This window comes from Pristiophorus japonicus, chromosome 21, assembly GCF_044704955.1.
Source record: "Pristiophorus japonicus isolate sPriJap1 chromosome 21, sPriJap1.hap1, whole genome shotgun sequence".
In the NCBI taxonomy this organism is placed as follows: Eukaryota; Metazoa; Chordata; class Chondrichthyes; family Pristiophoridae; genus Pristiophorus; species Pristiophorus japonicus.
In genome coordinates, this window is record NC_091997.1 from 68,798,077 (window position 1) to 68,818,328 (window position 20,252).

The 20,252-nt window shown below is 44.8% G+C and overlaps 1 protein-coding gene across 2 annotated transcripts in view; it reads left to right on the forward strand.

Moving 5' to 3' along the window:
- Window positions 1–8,738: 8,738 nt before the first annotated feature.
- Window positions 8,739–20,252, forward strand: part of scaper (S-phase cyclin A-associated protein in the ER) — a 393,511-nt gene continuing 381,997 nt past the window's right edge. Inside the window, exon 1 of one of the 2 annotated variants that reach the window (XM_070865008.1) lies at window positions 8,739–8,774. Coding sequence is in view for 1 of the 2 variants with exons in the window: in XM_070865007.1 (XP_070721108.1) it covers window positions 9,623–9,871 (249 nt within the window). In the remaining variant the exon portion in view is untranslated. Of the gene's footprint in view, window positions 8,775–9,455; window positions 9,872–20,252 lie in introns of those variants that run through there. The other variant, XM_070865007.1, reaches the window with a different exon arrangement.

Here is a 20,252-nt window from a genome sequence, read left to right on the forward strand (position 1 = left end):
GTCCTGAAGGTTGTGAGTTCAAGTCCCACTCCAGAGAAAGGGAGTTCATATAGGGAGTTCAGAAGGAACTATTCAAGGATTTCAAAAGGAACAGGTTTACCCAGAGGGTGGTGAGAAAGCGGAACTTGCTACCACAGGGAATGGTTGAAACGAATAGTATAAGATGCATTTAAGAGGAAGTTAGAAAAGCATATGAGGGAGAAAGGAAACATAGAAAATAGGTGCAGGAGTAGGCCATTCGGCCCCTCGAGCCTGCACCGCCATTCAATAAGATCATGGCTGATCATCACCTCAGTACCCCTTCCCTGCTTTCTCTCCATACCCCTTGATCCCTTTAGCCGTAAGGGCCGTATCTAACTCCCTTTTGAATATACCCAATGAACTGGCATCAACAACTCTCTGCGGCAGAGAATTCCACAGGTTAACAACTCTGAGTGAAGAAGTTTCTCCTCATCTCGGTCCTAAATGGCTTACCCCTTATCCTTAGACTGTGTCCCCTGGTTCTGGACTTCCCCAACATCGGGAACATTCTTCCTGCATCTAATCTATCCAGTCCCATCAGTATTTTGTATGTTTCTATGAAATCCCATCTCATAGGGTGGTAGAGGGTTGCACTGACAGTGTTAGATGAGGAAAGACAGAAGAAGGCTCGACTGGAGCATAAACGCCAGCATGGACTGGTTGGGCTGAATGGCCTGTTTCGGTGCCATATATCCTATGTACTGACTTGAGCACAAAAATCTAGGCTGATTATTTCCTCTGAGAAGGTTGATAGGAACATAGGAACAGGAGTAGACCATTCAGCCTGTTCCACCATTTCATGAGATAATGGCTGATCTACAAGCTAACTCCATATAACGGCCTTTGGCCCATATCCCTCAATAGCTTTGATTAACAATTGCCATTGCAGAAGAAGTCATAATGGGGATCAAAGAAATGGCAGACCAATTGAACAAGTACTTTGGTTCGGTATTCACTAAGGAGGACACAAACAACCTTCCGGATATAAAAGTGAGTAACTTTTAACATTGTTGTTGACAATTTAAGTGTATCTAAGGGTTAAGTCATGGCAGGAGAGCTCGGTCGGGTGTTATGCTCCTCCTGTACCATGTGGGAACTCAGGGATGACTCCAGTGTCCCTGTCGACTATGTGTGCAGGAAGTGTATCCACCTCCAGCTCCTGACGGTCCGCGTTGCGGAGTTGGAGCTGAGGGTGGATTCACTCTGGAGCATCCACGATGCTGAGAATGACGTGAGTATCACGTGTAGCGAGTTGGTCGTACCGCAGGGAAAGGGTCCACAGCCAGATAGGGAATGGAAGACCAACAGGAAGAGCAGTGCAAGGAAGATAGTGCAGGAGTCCCCTGTGGTCATCCCCCTGCAAAACAGATACACTGCTTTGGGTACTGTTGAGGGGGATGACTCATCAGGGGAGGGCAGCAGCAGCCAAGTTCATGGCACCGTGGCTGGCTCTGTTGCACAGGAGGGCAGGAAAAAGAGTGGGAGAGCGGTAGTGATAGGGGATTCAATTGTAAAGGGAATAGATAGGTGTTTCTGCGGCCGCAACCGAGACTCCAGGATGGTATGTTGCCTCCCAGGTGCAAGGGTCAAGGATGTCTCGGAGCGGGTGCAGGACATTCTAAAAAGGGAGGGAGATCAGCCAGTTGTCGTGGTGCACATTGGTACCAACGACATAGGTAAAAAAAGGGATGAGGTCCTACGAAACGAATTTAAGGAGCTAGGAGCTAAATTAAAAAGTAGGACCTCAAAAGTAGTAATCTCGGGATTGCTACCAGTGCCACGTGATAGTCAGAGTAGGAATCGCAGGATAGCGCAGATGAATATGTGGCTTGAGCAGTGGTGCAGCAGGGAGGGATTCAAATTCCTGGGGCATTGGGACTGGTTCTGGGGGAGGTGGGACCAGTACAATCCGGACGGTCTGCACCGGAACCAATGTCCTAGGGGGAGTGTTTGCTAGTGCTGTTGGGGAGGATTTAAACTAATATGGCAGGGGGATGGGTACCAATGCAGGGAGACAGAGGGAAACAAAAAGGAGGCAAAAGCAAAAGACAGAAAGGAGATAAGGAAAAGTGGAGGGCAGAGAAACCCAAGGCAAAGAACAAAAAGGGCCACTGTACAGCAAAATTCTAAAAGGACAAAGGGTGTTAAAAAAACAAGCCTGAAGGCTTTGTGTCTTAATGCAAGGAGTATCCGCAATAAGGTGGATGAATTAACTGTGCAAATAGATGTTAACAAATATGATGTGATTGGGATTACGGAGACGTGGCTCCAGGATGATCAGGGTTGGGAACTCAACATCCAGGGGTATTCAACATTCAGGAAAGATAGAATAAAAGGAAAAGGAGGTGGGGTAGCATTGCTGGTTAAGGAGGAAATTAAGGCAATAGTTCAGAAGGACATTAGCTTGGACGATGTGGAATCTATCTGGGTAGAGCTGCAGAATACCAAAGGGCAAAAAACGTTAGTGGGAGTTGTGTACAGACCTCCAACCAGTAGTAGTGATGTTGGGGAGGGCATCAAACATGAAATTAGGGGTGCGTGCAATAAAGGTGCAGCAGTTATAATGGGTAAATTTAATATGCACATAAATTGGGTTAACGAAACTGGAAGCAATACGGTGGAGGAGGATTTCCTGGAGTGCATAAGGGATGGTTTTTTAGACCAATATGTCGAGGAACCAACTAGGGGGGAGGCCATCTTAGACTGGGTGTTGTGTAATGAGAGAGGATTAATTAGCAATCTCGTTGTGCGAGGCCCCTTGGGGAAGAGTGACCATAATATGGTGGAATTCTGCATTAGGATGGAGAATGAAACAGTTAATTCAGAGACCATGGTCCAGAACTTAAAGAAGGGTAACTTTGAAGGTATGAGGTGTGAATTGGCTAGGATAGATTGGCGAATGATACTGAAGGGGTTGACTGTGGATGGGCAATGGCAGACATTTAGAGACCGCATGGATGAACTACAACAATTGTACATTCCTGTCTGGCGTAAAAATAAAAAAGGGAAGGTGGCTCAACCGTGGCTATCAGGGAAATCAGGGATAGTATTAAAGCCAAGGAAGTGGCATACAAATTGGCCAAAAATAGCAGCGAACCCGGGGACTGGGAGAAATTTAGAACTCAGCAGAGGAGGACAAAGGGTTTGATTAGGGCAGGGAAAATGGAGTACGAGAAAAAGCTTGCAGGGAACATTAAGACGGATTGCAAAAGTTTCTATAGATATGTAAAGAGAAAAAGGTTAGTAAAGACAAACGTAGGTCCCCTGCAGTCAGAATCAGGGGAAGTCATAACGGGGAACAAAGAAATGGCGGACCAATTGAACAAGTACTTTGGTTCGGTATTCACTGAGGAGGACACAAACAACCTTCCGGATATAAAAGGGGTCGGAGGGTCTAGTAAGGAGGAGGAACTGAGGGAAATCCTTATTAGTCTGGAAATTGTGTTGGGGAAACTGATGGGATTGAAGGCCGATAAATCCCCAGGGCCTGATGGACTGCATCCCAGAGTACTTAAGGAAGTGGCCTTGGAAATAGTGGATGCATTGACAGTCATTTTCCAACATTCCATTGACTCTGGATCAGTTCCTACGGAGTGGAGGGTAGCCAATGTAACCCCACTTTTTAAAAAAGGAGGGAGAGAGAAAACAGGGATTTATAGACCGGTCAGCCTGACATCGGTAGTGGGTAAAATGATGGAATCAATTATTAAGGATGTCATAGCAGTGCATTTGGAAAGAGGTGATATGATAGGTCCAAGTCAGCATGGATTTGTGAAAGGGAAATCATGCTTGACAAATCTTCTGGAATTTTTTGAGGATGTTTCCAGTAGAGTGGACAAGGGAGAACCAGTTGATGTGGTATATTTGGACTTTCAGAAGAATTTCGACAAGGTCCCACACAAGAGATTAATGTGCAAAGTTAAAGCACATGGGATTGGGGGTAGTGTGCTGACATGGATTGAGAACTGGTTGTCAGACAGGAAGCAAAGAGTAGGAGTAAATGGGGACTTTTCAGAATGGCAGGCAGTGACCAGTGGGGTACCGCAAGGTTCTGTGCTGGGGCCCCAGCTGTTTACACTGTACATTAATGATTTAGACGAGGGGATTAAATGTAGTATCTCCAAATTTGCGGACGACACTAAGTTGGGTGGCAGTGTGAGCTGCAAGGAGGATGCTATGAGGCTGCAGAGCGACTTGGATAGGTTAGGTGAGTGGCCAAATGCATGGCAGATGAAGTATAATGTGGATAAATGTGAGGTTATCCACTTTGGTGGTAAAAAGAGAGAGACAGACTATTATCTGAATGGTGACAGATTAGGAAAAGGGGAGGTGCAACGAGACCTGGGTGTCATGGTACATCAGTCATTGAAGGTTGGCATGCAGGTACAGCAGGCGGTTAAGAAAGCAAATGGCATGTTGGCCTTCATAGCGAGGGGATTTGAGTACAGGGGCAGGGAGGTGTTGCTACAGTTGTACAGGGCCTTGGTGAGGCCACACCTGGAGTATTGTGTACAGTTTTGGTCTCCTAACCTGAGGAAGGACATTCTTGCTATTGAGGGAGTGCAGCGAAGGTTCACCAGACTGATTCCCAGATGGCGGGACTGACCTATCAAGAAAGACTGGATCAACTGGGCTTTTATTCACTGGAGTTCAGAAGAATGAGAGGGGACCTCATAGAAACGTTTAAAATTCTGACGGGTTTAGACAGGTTAGATGCAGGAAGAATGTTCCCAATGTTGGGGAAGTCCAGAACCAGGGGTCACAGTCTAAGGATAAGGGGTAAGCCATTTAGGACCGAGATGAGGAGAAACTTCTTCACCCAGAGAGTGGTGAACCTGTGGAATTCTCTACCACAGAAAGTAGTTGAGGCCAATTCACTAAATATATTCAAAAGGGAGTTAGATGAAGTCCTTACTACTCGGGGGATCAAGGGGTATGGCGAGAAAGTAGGAATGGGGTACTGAAGTTGCATGTTCAGCCAAGAACTCATTGAATGGCGGTGCAGGCTAGAAGGGCTGAATGGCCTACTCCTGCACCTATTTTCTATGTTTCTATGTTTCTAAGAGAGTTCAAAACTACTACCACCCTTTGTGTGAAGACGTGTTTCCTAATTTCACTCCTGAAAAGGCTTGATCTAATTTATAGACTATGCCCCTAGTCCGCGAAGACTAGGTTGGTTCAAGTCCCACTCCAAAGAATTGAGCGCAATATTTTAGGCTGATTATTTCATCTTAAAAGATTGTTGGTTCAAGTCCTACTCCATAGAATGGAACACAAAAAATCCAGGCTGACACTACCAGTGCAGTACTGAGGGAGTGCTGTACTGTCGGAGCTGCCGTCTTTCGGATGAGACATTAAAACCGAGGCCCTGTTTGCTCTCTAAGGTGGATGTAAAAGATCCCACAGGCGGTATTTCGTAGAAGAGCAGGGGTGTTCTCCCTGGCCAATATTTATCCCTCAATCAACATCACAAAAACAGATTATCTGGTCATTATCACATTGCTGACTCTTTTAAATGTACTTAATTGACTGTGAAACACTTTGGTGGTCGTGAAAGGTGCTATAGAAATACTAGTCATTCTTTTTAGTCAATAATTGCATCCTAATTATTATAAGCATTTTACAATGTGTCTTTTGTGAACACAACATTTTTTTTCTATTAATGTTATCATTGGTATTTAAAGGAAAGGATGTCAATGTTGCAATTATGGCATCAAACAATCCCACGTCAGTAAAGATCCCGGCACTCTGCACTAAATGCATTCCTTACTGCAACAGTGCGACATTTGTTTTTCCATCTTCCACACCAACCATCCTTAAATGAAAAAAAAATTACATTTCTTTAGTGCCTTTCATGACCTCGGGAGATCCCAACGCGCTTTACAGCCAATTAAGTATTTTTTGAAGTGTAGCCACTGTTGTAATGTAGGAAATGTTATGTATTAATGTTGTAATGCATTTAAGGAGCTATATTTCTCTTTTCAAATAATGATGGATTGGCCAAAGTGCTTCGTTTAGAATTTTTTACAAGATGACTTAAATATATAAATAAACAATATTTAATTTGTGTTTGTGTTCTTGTAATTCATATTACCAAATATATTTGATTACTATTAATGTCAAATTAAAGAATGCAACTCCTTTGATTGGAAGAAATAATTATCAAAAAAATTATTTGAAGATGTTCATGGAACAAATCCTAATTTTTGTAAATTAGATATTTAAGTGACAGAAAACCACTTCTGTTATTTAATCATCTTCTCTCCTCCACCTAATCACAGAATATTATTTTTCCTCTCCCTGCCCCTTTTCCCCATGTTTGTTCCTCCTTACAAGCTGTTCATCTGTAACATCACCGGTCCTGACGAAAAGTAATCGACCTGAAATGTTAACCCTACTCTCTTCTCTCCACAGATGTGGCCTGACCGGCTGAGTGTTTTTAGCATTTTCAATTTATATTTTAAGATTCCAGCATCTGCAATATTTCGTTTTTTGCTTTATTTCAATTCAAATGGGAAGAGATGGTACTTTCCTTACAAACACTGAAGTAAATTAAGTGGATTTACACTTTCTTGCCAAACCATCAAATAAGAATTCAGAAATCAAGTTATTTAACAATTATTTATTAACTACAAAATCACAATTATCAGTTCTTAAAATTAATCATGGAGTATATAAACAATTAATAGGCATAAATAGTTATGGATAGGGTTGCCTCGCACATTGAATAACAAATAGTTAATAGACAGTTACATAATGGAATACAAACAAAGGTTGTAAAGACAATTCAATCAGTTCCTCCTCTCACAGAGACTCTCTGTAGCAGAAGCAAGCACCTGTTGGAACAACAAAACCTACTTGCAGGGGACTGCACTGTGCACCAGTCCGTCAGCTCCTTCTCCAAAGGCAATTAAGTATAACACTGTATTTCAGCATTAATTGATGGCTAATTGTCAAATTATAGTTGAGATCAGTGTTGAGACTATTGCAAGTTGGTGAGACTAATCTAGGATAAAACTCCTTAGATAGCTTACAAGTTAACAGCAGTGGATAAACATTCTATTGGATAGATTATAGTCCATGTGCTGGTAGTTTGCAGTGGTTCCAGAGCTTTTCGGGCATGCGAGTCCTTATGTATGGTTGAGTTGATCTTCCTCCCCTGGGATAATAGCATAAGCTTCTGGAACGTCTGGCTGATGGAGCCCTTTTTGATGGGGTTATCTGTTCCACTCTGATTCTCTATTCCAAATTAATCAATATTATGCATGAGATGCTATCTGCTAGCTGGCTTAACTCTCATCTTTCTTGATCTCAGACAATTTTACAGTTAAGTGACTCACTTATCTCTGCCTGTAACTGGCTAGTGTAGCTGTACATGCTGAGTTTTTATAACATCTTACTCTCTGTCCTGGATATATTTTGTACTTGTAAAAGTACCACCTCACATCTGTTTGATAATGATTACTACAGAAAAAGACAAAGAGAATCTTCTGCTAACTACAAGGAAAAACAACATTTAAGCACGTCAAAGAGAAACTAAAGAGAGGCATACCAAACACCCCTTGATATATCCTGTATTCAAAGAATACCCTTTTCATACACTTTGGGTGACACATGCATCTGAAAGGGGAGTCAGCTCTTTAGGTGTCACTCATTTCTAACAGTCACACAAAGGTGTCAAAGTTAATGAGGCATAGATAGCTAGGCATGATGTGTTCAATTTTTACTCCAACTTCCAATATTTCTTTAACAAATGATTCTAGATCGGACAGGATCAGATAAGGCATTGCATTATTTATGTCCCACTAACGAGTTATTCATGAACTCAGTCTCAATGTTAGCTGTCTTATCATTTGTGAGGAATGTCCTGTTTAAATAACAATTTTAGTCTTAGCTTTGTTTTCCTAGCATTTTGTTAAGCTACTGAATCCATATTGTGGCCATTTTATTTTACTAAAATTCCATTCTGAGAGCACAATTCAAGCATTTTCCCTACAAAGCTTTGATAGGAGCAGGAAAAGACCGAGAGTTAAGGATTTACACTATTTTGAAGTCCTTTTCCATGTGGCTGATTTTGCTTGTTCATAATTTTTGCTTTAAAGGAATATTTTTAAAGGAATTTTTTTTCATTGAGAAATCTAAACCATCAAAATTGAATAAAGTATGAAATAAGTTTAAATCAAAATTCAGTGGTTAAGTAATACCAAGCCTGCAGATATTAACATTTTTATTTCATCCAACTTAATAGACTTTATCAATAGGAAGAAAACAACCTAGAAATTTCCAGAGACTTAAACATAAAAATGTCGGCTGACACTCTACTGCAGGACTAAGGGAGTACTGCACCTTCGAAGGAGCCGTCTTTCGGATGAGACGTTAAACCGAGGTCCCGTTTGCCCACTCAGGTGGACTTAAAAGATCACACGGGAACTATTTACAAGTGACTACACTTGAAAAATACTTCATCGGCTGTAAAGCGCTTCGAGACGTCCGGTGATCATGAAAGGCGCTATATAAATGCACGTCTTTTTCAAAGAGCAGGGGAGTTCTCCCTGGTGACCTGGCCAATATTGATCCCTCAATCAACATCACAAAAAAACAGATTATCTGGTCCTTATCACATTGCGGGAGCTTGCTGTGCAAAATTGATTGCTGCGTTTCCTACATTACAACAACGACTGACTTTACTTTAAAAAGTATTTCATTGGCTGTAAAGCGCTTGGGATATTCGGTAGTGGTGGCGCTACATAAATGTAAGTCTTTATTTTCTTTCGTAATCAGCATCTAAAAAATAGACAGACATTCATTTCTTTATTTTTCATTACAGATGCTAACTATCCTGCTGTGCATTGTCAGAATGTTGCGTTCTTTTTATTTTAAACGTTCAAATGCGACAAGATCTTGGAATTTACTTCTCCTTTGAACCGACGCATGTTGCCGCCCTCTTAATTCCCGCTTCCAGTTTGAGTGGGTCGGCTCGCAGGGGCCGACGGGGCGGGAGCCCCGTCCCGACCAATCGGAGAGCCTCCTCAACCCGACCAATTGGAGAGCAGCCACCGACTAACACAGGGTGGAGACGTGACCACCGATCCGACCAATCGGAGAGCCGCCGCAACCCGACCAATGGTCGAGCAGCCTCCATCTGCCGAAAAGGGGAGGGCGGGCGCGAACCCCGAATTGACCAATGGCAGAGCGGCCTCTCCCCCCACCGCTGCCGAGGGCGGGGCGTGAACCGCCGAAGCGACCAATGAGAGGGGGGGGGGTGCTGTGTTGCTTGACAGCGGGCGATGCTGCCCCGTGCAACCAAACCTGACGGCCGCTCGGAGCCCCGCCCACAATGGGCGGGATGATTGGGGGCCATGGGCGGCCACGATTGGCCGAGGCGCCTGTCAGTCAGCAATCCGGCGGCCGAGTGCATCCGGCGGCGAGTTTGGTTGCGCGGCTGTCAATGGCCGAGCGCTTTGTTGTGGTGACTGAGGCGATTTAGAAGCTCAAAAAAACATATCTATTATAGAATATTAAAAAAAAGTTCCACACACGGCAAAATCGATGCGAGATTTTTAAAAAAAAATTGTGAGGAAAACATTGGCCGTGGGGGTAGATGTCGGCCAAGGAGTCGAGGAGCGAGGGCCGCAGGCGGAGGGAGTACGCGGCGGCCAACAGCCACAAAACGGCGTTGCTGGGCGGCGGCGACGGGCGCGAGAGGAGCGGGCAGCACAAGCCGGGCGACAGGCCGGCCCAGAAAATGGGGCCGGCGGGGGACGAACGCGAGCGATCGGGCAGCGGCAGCTCGGGCTCCTCGCACGGGGGCAAAGGCAAGAGCCAGACGGGCGGCGGCGGCGGCTCCAAGGTGCGGCTAGTGCGAAATAAAAGGTCTCGGGGGTGGGTGGCGGGGTTTGTCTTGCAATTTGCTGCCACAGATCAATGTGCTTATAATCCCAACTCTTCCCGCCCTCTCTCGACACCCACTCTTCTTCAGGAACAAAAGGAATTACTAGCTGGTTTAAAAAAAAAACCAAAATAACCAAGGTCCATCTAGTTCTACCGCCCCTGGGACATATATACAACCATAATCACAGCGATCAATTAATCTCCATCAATTAATCTACATCAGGCCCAGACGTTAGAGCAACCCCAACTCGGTCCGTGCAGCAGAGCTGGTCTCCAGGCATCTTGGTTAACCCTTGCCACTGGATCAAGACTTTGCTCTGTCAAGCCCGTGAGCTGGCTGATGTGCAATGGTCACCCCACGTTAAAACAATCCACGCACAGGCATCTTCAACCCTTCAACATGTAGTTCTGGACCTCGAATAGAAACATAGAAATTAGGTGCAGGAGTAGGCCATTCGAGCTGCACCACCATTCAATAAGATCATGGCTGATCATTCCCTCAGTACCCTTTCCCTGCTTTCTCTCCATACCCCTTGATCCCCTTCGCTGTGAGGGCCATATCTAACTCCCTCTTGAATATGTCCAATGAACTGGCATCAACAACTCTACAGCAGGGAATTCCACAGGTTAACAACTCTGAGTGAAGAAGTTTCTCCTCATCTCAGCCCTAAATGGCCTACCCCTTATCCTAAGACTGTGTCCCCTGGTTCTGCACTTTCCCAACATCGGGAACAATCTACCCGCATCTAACCTTACCCGTCCCGTCAGAATCTTGTATATTTCTTTGAGATCCCCTCACATCCTTCTAAACTCCAGTGTATAAAGGCCCAATTGATCCAGTCTCCTCATATGTCAGTCCAGCCATCCCGGGAATCAGTCTGGTGAACCTTCGCTGCACTCCCTCAATAGCAAGAACGTCCTTCCTCAGATTAGGAGACCAAAACTGAACACAATATTCCAGATGAGGCCTCACCAAGGCCCTGTAAACTGCAGTAAGACCTCCCTGCTCCTATACTCAAATCCCCTAGCTATGAAGGCCAACATACCATCTGCCTTCTTCACTGCCTGCTGTACCTGTATGCCAACTTTCAATGACTGATGAACCATGACACCCAGGTCTCGTTGCACCTCCCCTTTTCCTAATCTGCCACCATTCAGATAATCTGTTTTTGCACCCAAAGTGGATAACCTCACATTTATCCACATTATACTGCATCTGCCATGCTTTTGCCCACTCACCTAACCTGTCCAAGCCACCCTGCAGCCTCTTAGCGTCCCCCTCACAGGTCACAATGCCACCCAGTTTAGTGTCATCTGCAAACTTGGAGATATTGCACTCGATTCCTTCATCCAAATCATTGATGTGTATTATAAAGAGCTGGAGTCCCAGCACTGAGCCCTGCGGCAGTCCACTAGTCACTGCCTGCCATTCTGAAAAGGACCCGTTTATCCCGACTCTCTGCTTCCTGTCTGCCAACCAGTTCTCTATCCACGTCAGTATATTACCCCCAATACTATGTGCTTTGATTTTGCACGCCAATCTCTTGTGTGGGACCTTGTCAAAAGCCTTTTGAAAGTCCAAATGCACCACATCCACTGGTTCTCCCTTGTCCACTCTACTTGTTACATCCTCAGAAAATTCCAGAAGATTGTCAAGCATGATTTCCCCTTCATAAATCCATGCTGACTTGGACCGATCCGATCACTGCTTTCCAAATGCGCTGCTATTTCATCCTTAATAATTGATTCCAACATTTTCCCCACCACTGATGTCAGGTTAACCGGTCTATAATTACCCGCTTTCTCTTTCCCCCCTTTTTTAAAAAGTGGTGTCACATTAGCTACCCTCCAGTCCATAGGAACTGATCCCGAGTCGATAGACTATTGGAAAATGATCACCAATGCATCCGCTATTTCTAGGGCCACTTCATTAAGTACTGTGGGATGCAGACTATCAGGCCCCGGGGATTTATCGGCCTTCAATCCCATCAATTTCCTTAACACAGTTTCCTGCCTAATAAGGATATCCTTCAGTTCCTCCTTCTCACTAGACCCTTGGTCCTCTAGTACTTTCGGAAGGTTATTTGTGTCTTCCTTCGTGAAGACAGAACCAAAGTATTTGTTCAATTGGTCCGCCATTTCTTTGTTCCCCATTATACATTCACCTGAATCCGAATGCAAGGGACCTACGTTTGTCTTCACCAATCTTTTTCTCTTCACATATTTATAGAAGCTTTTGCAGTCAGTTTTTATGTTCCCAGCAAGCTTCTTCTCGTACTCTATTTTCCCCCTCTTAATTAAACCCTATGTCCTCTACTGAATTCTAAATTTCTCACAGTCCTTAGGTTTGCTGCTTTTTCTGGCCAATTTATATGCCTCTTCCTTGGATTTAACATTATCCTTAATTTCCCTTGTTAGCCATGGTTGAGCCACCTTCCCCGTTTTATTTTTTTACTCCAGGCAGGGAGTACAATTGTTGAAGTTCATCCATGTGATCTTTAAATGTTTGCCATTGCCTATCCACCGTCAACCCTTTAAGTATCATTTGCCAGTCTATTCTAGCCAATGCATGTCTCAAACCATCAAAGTTACCTTTCCTTAAGTTCAGGACCCTAGTTTCTGAATGAACTGTATGACTCTCCATCCTAATAAAGAATTCTACCATATTATGGTCACTCTTCCCCAAGGGGTCACGCACAGCAAGATTGCTAATTAGTCCTTTCTCATTACATATCACCCAGTCTCGGATGGCCAACTCCCTGGTTGGTTCCTCGACATATTGGTCTAGAAAACCATCCCTAATACACTCCAGGAAATCCTCCTCCGCATTGCTACAAGTTTGGTTAGCCCAATCAATATGTAGATTAAAGTCACCCATGATAACTGCTGTACCTTTATTGCATGCATCCCTAATTTCTTGTTTGATGCTGTCCCCAACCTTACTACTACTGTTTGGTGGTCTGTACACAACTCCCACTCGCGTTTTCCGCCCTTTGGTATTCCGTAGCTCCACCCATACCGATTCCACATCATCCAAGCTAATGTCCTTTCTTACTATTGCATTAATTTCCTCTTAAACCAGCAATGCCACCCCGCCTCCTTTTCCTTTCTGTCTATCCTCCCTAAATGTTGAATACCCCTGGATGTTGATTTCCCAGCCTTGGTCACCCTGGAGCCATGTCTCTGTGATGCCAATTACATCATACCCGTCAACTGCTATCTGCGCAGTTAATTTGTCCATCTTATTCCGAATATTCCTCGCATTGAGGCACAGAGCCTTCAGGCTTGTCTTTCTAACACACTTTGCCCCTTTAGAATTTTGCTGTAAAGTGGCCCCTTTTGCTTTTTGCCGTAGGTTTCTCTGCCCTCCACTTTTACTTTTCTTCTTTCTATCTTTTGCTTCTGCCCCCGTTCTACTTCCCTCTGTCTCTTTGCATAGGTTCCCATATTAGTTTAACTCTTCCCCAACAGCACGAGCAAACACTCCCCCTAGGACATTGGCTCCTGGGCAGGACTGTCAGGTCCCTCAATGAAACATCTGTGAACTCATCCCTTTTTGGTGTGGAAGCAGGTCATCCTCTATACGAGGGATTGCCTAATACTAATAATACTAATACAGTACAGCACTCCCTCAGCGCTGCACTGGAGTGTCAGCCTAGATTTTTGTGCTCAAGTCTCTGGAGTGGGACTTGAACCCACAACCTTCTGACTCATTGAATAGCATAACAGGTTCGAGGGGCTGAATGGCCTATTTCTGCTCCTATGTACATAGTATTTGGATTTGCCCCCATTCCCTTGTGAAATGCTTTTTGCCATTTTGCCAAGCCACTATATTTATATATATATATAAATAAATGTAAGCTATTGTTTATATAATTGTACTTGCCAATAAGAGTCATTGCATAGAGGTAAGGTAGTACAGTGGTTATGCTACTGGACGAATAGGCCCGGGCCAATAATCCATGTGAGAATTTTAATTTAGTTTTTAAAAAAATCTGGAAATAAAAGGTCTCAGTGATTGAAGCTGTCAGATTTTTATAAAAGCCTAATTGATTCACTAATGTCCTTTCGGGTTGGAAATTTGTCGTCTTTACCCATTCTGGCCTATATATGACTCCTGTCCTACACCAATGTGAATGATTCTTAACTGCTCTCCCAAGTGGCCCACCACCACCTTATCAAGGGATGAGTAATGAATGCCAGCCTTGCCAGTGACACCCACATCCCATGAATAAATTAAAAAGTAATCTCCAACTGGAATGATAGGATAGAGAGTCTGAACGTGGTGTATTTTGTACTGCTCGACACACACTACCATTTCTCAGGTCAGTATAAATCCAAAAAGATCTACATTTATTTATTCAGGAATTGGAATTTGGTTTGCGTATTGATCACTTTACATCTGTTTACATTCACTTCATTCCTGCACACGGGTGGGGATGGTCATTTTTGGATGTATGGGAGATTTACAGACCCCATCCCTAAAAGTAAACCACAGAATGGGAATAGCAATCCAGTGCTCCGGAATGTATTTGTGCAAGGGAGAAAAACCCATTCTAAAGGTAGCAATTACTGAACATAAGGCACAGAAATGCAAAGCAAACAGGATGTTTGTAGATTGCTTCGAATATTGAGGCGATGGAGAAGGTGTAGTGCAGCTGCTGCCTAGTTTGACGAAATATAAACAAGCCACTGTATCAAAACTGCTACAACTCAAGATGGGGGCCAACACCACCTACCTAAATGCTGGCTTTGCCAGCGAATGTCCACAACGTGAGAGAAAAGATGTGGGAAGCCTGGCTGATTTTTTCCTTTCCTCGTCCAAGGCCAATTATAACCCTTCTGCTGCTGCCTGGTTGGAATTGGCAAGCTCGGAACTTACTTTGAATAACTTATCACTACATGTACACTGATGAAAGACTATCGCATTATGGTCCTTTCAAAGCAAGTCTGGAGTTAAGTGACAAAGTAGCGATGCATAGTTGATGATGATGAAAGACCTTAATTAGTAGGGACATCTGGGCTGGAAATTCGGTTCTTGGCGATAATTGTATTTTTTCGGCAAAATTATTGTTATGGTAACGCTATGGCTATGAGACTGTAAATTCAAGGTTTAATTTGCGCAGCGGTAAAAATCGGCAGTGGACAAGGATTCGCGGCGCAAACCGTGAATTTCAGCAACTTTAGTCCGAGGCTGATACCGCTGTGAGTTGGGCCGAGGGAGGACGGAAAAACACCTAAAAAAATAAATTGGATAAAACAAAAACAAAAAATTCACAAATCATTTACACTCCCCTACTCTTGTTTGAATACTACAGTGGGATTATTTTTACATCCACCTGAGAGGGCAGATGGGGACTTGGTTTAACATCTTGTCTGTAAGTCAGCACCTCCGACAGTGCAGCAGACTCACAGTACGGCACTGAATTATGTGTTCAAATCGTTGCAGTGGGGTTTAAACCCACAATCTTCTGACTCAGAGGCAAGAATGCTATCATTGAGCCATGGCTGACACTTGTAAATTGGTGCGAAAGTGGTAGAAAACGGGAATGTTTTTATTTGGAGAGGATAACTGGGGTTACCCTTGGTAAGTCATTGCGATTGATGCAACCTTGCGTTAATGATCTCTGAAACATGGAGATTCTGTAATTTAGTGACTCCAAAATTGTTTCTTTGGGGTGCCCTTCATTGTGTATGAGCTGGTCGTGCTTACTGTCGCAGTTCATTCGTTGATAACAGCTACTTAGATGTGATACATACCCAGTGGCAGTCTTGGCCCAGTGGTAGCCTCTGAAGGTTGTGTGTTCAAGTCCCACTCCAGAGACTTGAGTGCAAAATCTTGGCCGACACTTCAGTGCAGTACTGAGGGCACGCTGCACTGTTGGGGGTGCCGTCTTTCGGATGAGATGTTAAACCTCTCAGATGGACATTAAAGATCTTGTGGTACTATTCAAAGAAAAGCAGGGGAGTTTCCCCGGTGTCTTGGCAAATATTCATCCCTCAACCAACATCACTAAAACAGATTATTTAGTCATTCACACATTGCTGTTTGTGGGAGCTGGCTGTGCTCAAATTAGCTGCTGCGTTTCCTACAGTACAATACTTCAAAAGTACTTCATTGACTGTAAAGCACTGAGGTTGTGAGAGACACTATATAAATGTAAGTTTTCTGATCCCTGAATCTTAAGCCTGGATTGAGATTTCTGTTGCTGTCTGTCAGCTGCTTCTGTCTGAGCTGAAATCAGTCGCAGCACCTGGTGCTTGCACTTGCCTTGAATTGCGAGGGGGCAGCCAAAGTACATTTGGCTGTGAGATGGTCTTATTTGAGGAGGGGAGAGAAATAGTCAGTGCATTTTATTCTTGGTGCTGACATCATTGCCTGAGAAAAAGAGCAGGCAATGGATGACTGGTAGGATGTCGGCCGTTCACGTCTAGGCCTGGGTTTAAATCCAGTCCAGACTGATAAAATCTTCCTCTGGCTGCTGGCTGCAAGGATCTGGTGTGAAATGAGTCTGGGGAGCGTCACTGCAGTTCGTAGAAGTCAGGACCAGCCATGCAAAGTTGCCCCATATGTGGCACTGGCTTGCAGTGTCTTTCAGACAGACATAACTTGAGCGCATAATCTAGGCTGACACTCCAGTGCTGTGCTGAGCGAGTGCTGCACTGTTGGAGATGCCGTTTTTCAGGTGAGATATTAAACTGCGTCTGCCCTCCCCGGTACTATTTTGAAGAAGAGCGGAGGAGTTCTCCCGGTGACCTGGCCAACATTTATCTCTCGGCCAACACCTAAAACAGATAACCTAGTCATTTATTTCTTGCTGTTTGTGGCAGCTTACTGTGCGTAAATTGGCTGCTGCATTTCCTGCATTACAAGTGACTACACTTCAAAAACACTTCATTGGCTCTAAAGTGGTTTGGGACGTCCTAAGGTCGTGAAAGGGACTACATAAATAAAAGTATTTTCTTTTAAGGGTGGTTGGTATGGGAAATGGGGGAAAACAAATGTTACACTGGTGCAGTAGGAAATGTACTTGGGGCAGAGTGCCGGGATCTTTGCTGTGCATTTCCTGACCTGGGAGTATTTGGTGTGAACACTGGGTGCTTCCATTGCAACACTGATACTCTCACTTTCTTTGCGAAAATTTAAAAAAATACATTGCTTAGCAGGGATTATAGTTAAAGTAATTGATAGAGAAATAGCTGGCAAAAGGCTATAGTGAAAACTTCAGATCCGTTAGTAATATAGAACAAAAAGAAAGGTGTATTTCCTGCAAAGGTATCTGCCCAAGAAGCTTCCTGAGCACATTCGTATCATTGGTGGTGTCCTTGGCCATTTCACATCGTCTCAGGGTAGCACTCGCGCCTCTGAGTCAGAAGGTTGCGAGTTCAAGTCCCACTCCAGAGACTTAAGCACATAAATCTAGGCTGACACTCCCAGTGCAGTGCTGAGAGAGTACCGCACTGTCATCTTTCGGATGAGAGGTTAAAACCGAGGCCCCGTCTGCCCTCGGGTGGGCGTAAAAGATTTTGAAGAGGAGCAAGAGAGTTAGCCCCAGTGTCCTGGGCCAATATTTATACCTCAGCCAACATCACTAAAACAGATTATCTGGTCATTATCATTGCTGTTTGTGGGAGCTTGCTGTGCGCAAATTGGTTGCCGCGTTTCCTACATTACAACAGTGACTATACTTCAAACGTACTTCATTGGCTGTAAAGCGCTTTAGGACATCCGGTGGTCGAGAAAGGTGCTATATAAATGCAAGTCTTTTTAACTTTCTTTCCACTCAGGTATCTGAAATAGTATTTAATTTGAATGGGGTTGTGTTTTGTAAAAGTTGGCACTAAAACAGGAGGTAGGTAACCAAATAACTGATAAAGTTATTATTGTAGACGACCAGAAGCTTTTAGCAGTAGTTCCGATATTACTTTTCGATGTACTTTTGTGCTGATCTCTAACAATGCAGAGGGAAGCAGTTAACTGAACTTCGGTATGGTAATTAACCATTTGCCCATGCAAGCAGGAGAATACAAAATTAGTTTTAAAAGATAACCCTTTGTAATGTTAGGTGGTCGTTCATTCGAGAATATTACCATGATTGGGTGATTTCCATTACCATGAGTGGGTGATTTCCATAACCATGCAGCAGGGCTGGAATAATTCCTCTCTACAGTGTCAAACATGCAGACCCGGTGGTCACCAAATCTGCAGAGCAGTTTTAATTCAAGCAGCACGCAGGGCTGAAGGTCACATTGTCTGTGTGTCTCTCTAGAAGAGCTTCTGTTTGTACCATTAGGAGGAAGCAGACGCAGTTGGACAACTAAGTGGGATGGAAAGGGGTCTATTTTTGCTCTCGGTCAGATGATCGTGCCATTTAGCACAGTATATTTTAATAATGGTGCAGACAAGGGTATGCCCTTTACTGTCGCTAGTGACCGTACCAAAGTATGTCAGTGAAAGAGAATGCTGAAGAACCCACTTGCAGTCTCTACTTTTTTTTTTGTACGTACCTTTTGTGTCTGTGTACTCCGCACTAGAAAACTCTGGCTGGTGGGTGACTGCCTGGGACCCTCCTTCCCTCCCCCGGGACAGGGTTACACGGGCTGGTGAGTGACTGCCTGGGACCCCCCTCCCCCCGGACAGGGTGTACACGGGCTGGTGAGTGACTGCCTGGGACCCCCCCACCAGGGCAGGGTGTACACAGGCTGATCAGTGATGGCCTGGGACCCCTCCCCTCCAGCCCCCCCTCCCCCCCCTCCCCCCCCCTCCCCCCTCCCCCCCTCCCCCCCCCTCCCCCCTCCCCCCCCTCCCCCCCCCTCCCCCCTCCCCCCTCTCCCCTCCTCCCCCCTCCCCCCTCTCCCCCCTCCCCCTCCCCTCCCCCCCCCCCCTCACCTCTCCTTCCCCGGGACAAGGGTACATGGACTGGTGAGACCATCGCTGCTTTGCTGCAGATTCTTCTTGACCTCTTGCCGCAGTCAACAAATGTTTGCAGTTTGATATTGTCCCAGAGTGGGAGTTCCTGTAACTCAGTCTTTTGGAGGATGAGTATGGCGTGCCTCTTGGTGCCTGACCTACATTGGCTTCCGTCTAAGCAACACCTCAATTTCAAAATTCTCATCCCTTGTTTTCAAATCCCTCCATGGCCTCACCCCTCCCTATCTGTGTAATCTCCTCCAGCCCCACAACTCCCCCCCCCCCCCCCCCGGCCCCTGAGATGTCTGCGCTCCTCAAATTCTACCCTCCTGAGCATCCCTGATTATATTTGCTCGACCATCGGTGGCCGTGCCTTCTGTTGCCTACTCCCCAAGCTCTGGAACTCCCTGCCTAAACCGCTCAGCCTATTTGCCCCTCTTTCCTCCTTACAGACGCTCCTTAAAACCTACCTCTTTGACCAATCTTTTGGTCCACCTGTCCTAATTTCTACTTTTGCGGCTAGGTGTCAAATTTTAATCGCATAATACTCCTGTGAAGCACCTTGGGATGTTTCACTACGTTAAAGGTGCTATATAAATACAAGTTGTTGTTGTTGAAATAAAGAGCAGGTTATCAGTCTGCTCGATGCAGAGCAGGTAACCAGGCCTGCAGCTTAAAAGCTAAAATAGCTTAAAGTTAAATAAACTATTCTGCTGATGGTGTGAATATAGTCTGCAGGCTTGAATGTGCTTAGGTTAGGATCTATCAAGCAGGATCGACCTCTTTTTAAAAACGCTTTCCTTTGTGTCTTGATTCCTTTTGCACACGTTTTACTTATCCACCTTCTCTCTCTCTCCCCTACCCCACTAACTTCCATCCCTTTTCTCCTGCAAGTACTGGAAGTTGCTGATGTATTGTTCTGTGGATGCAGCCACACTCTTAGCATCTTCCCCAACTAGCCATTCTTTAAATGTGACCTGAGACAGTGAGTGTTGCGGGCTATTCAGCCATGTCGGTCATGCTGTCCAAGCTTACAGAGTGTGGGCCATATTCAGTCTGCATGCCATTCTAGCCGAGCCCACAATGTTCAGTTACCTCCGTTCTATTAGTGCGCGTACTTCTTGCATGTTGGTTTGTGGTGTTTGAATTTCTTGAGCGCGGAGGTTTTAAAAGGGGTATACTTAGTGTTGTTGCTTCATTGGGATTTGGGGATAGTGCGGGAAGGTGGAATTGAGGTAGAAGATCAGCCATGATCTTAATTGAATGGCGGAGCAGGCTCGAAGGGCCAAGTGGCCTACTCCTGCTCCTAATTCTTATGTTCTTATTGGTGACTAAGTCCCTGATTGAAACATCAAGATCCATCAGCACCTGCAAATTGACGATAGCGTCGATTTAAATATTATCTGTACCCTGCAAGGTATTATCTTAT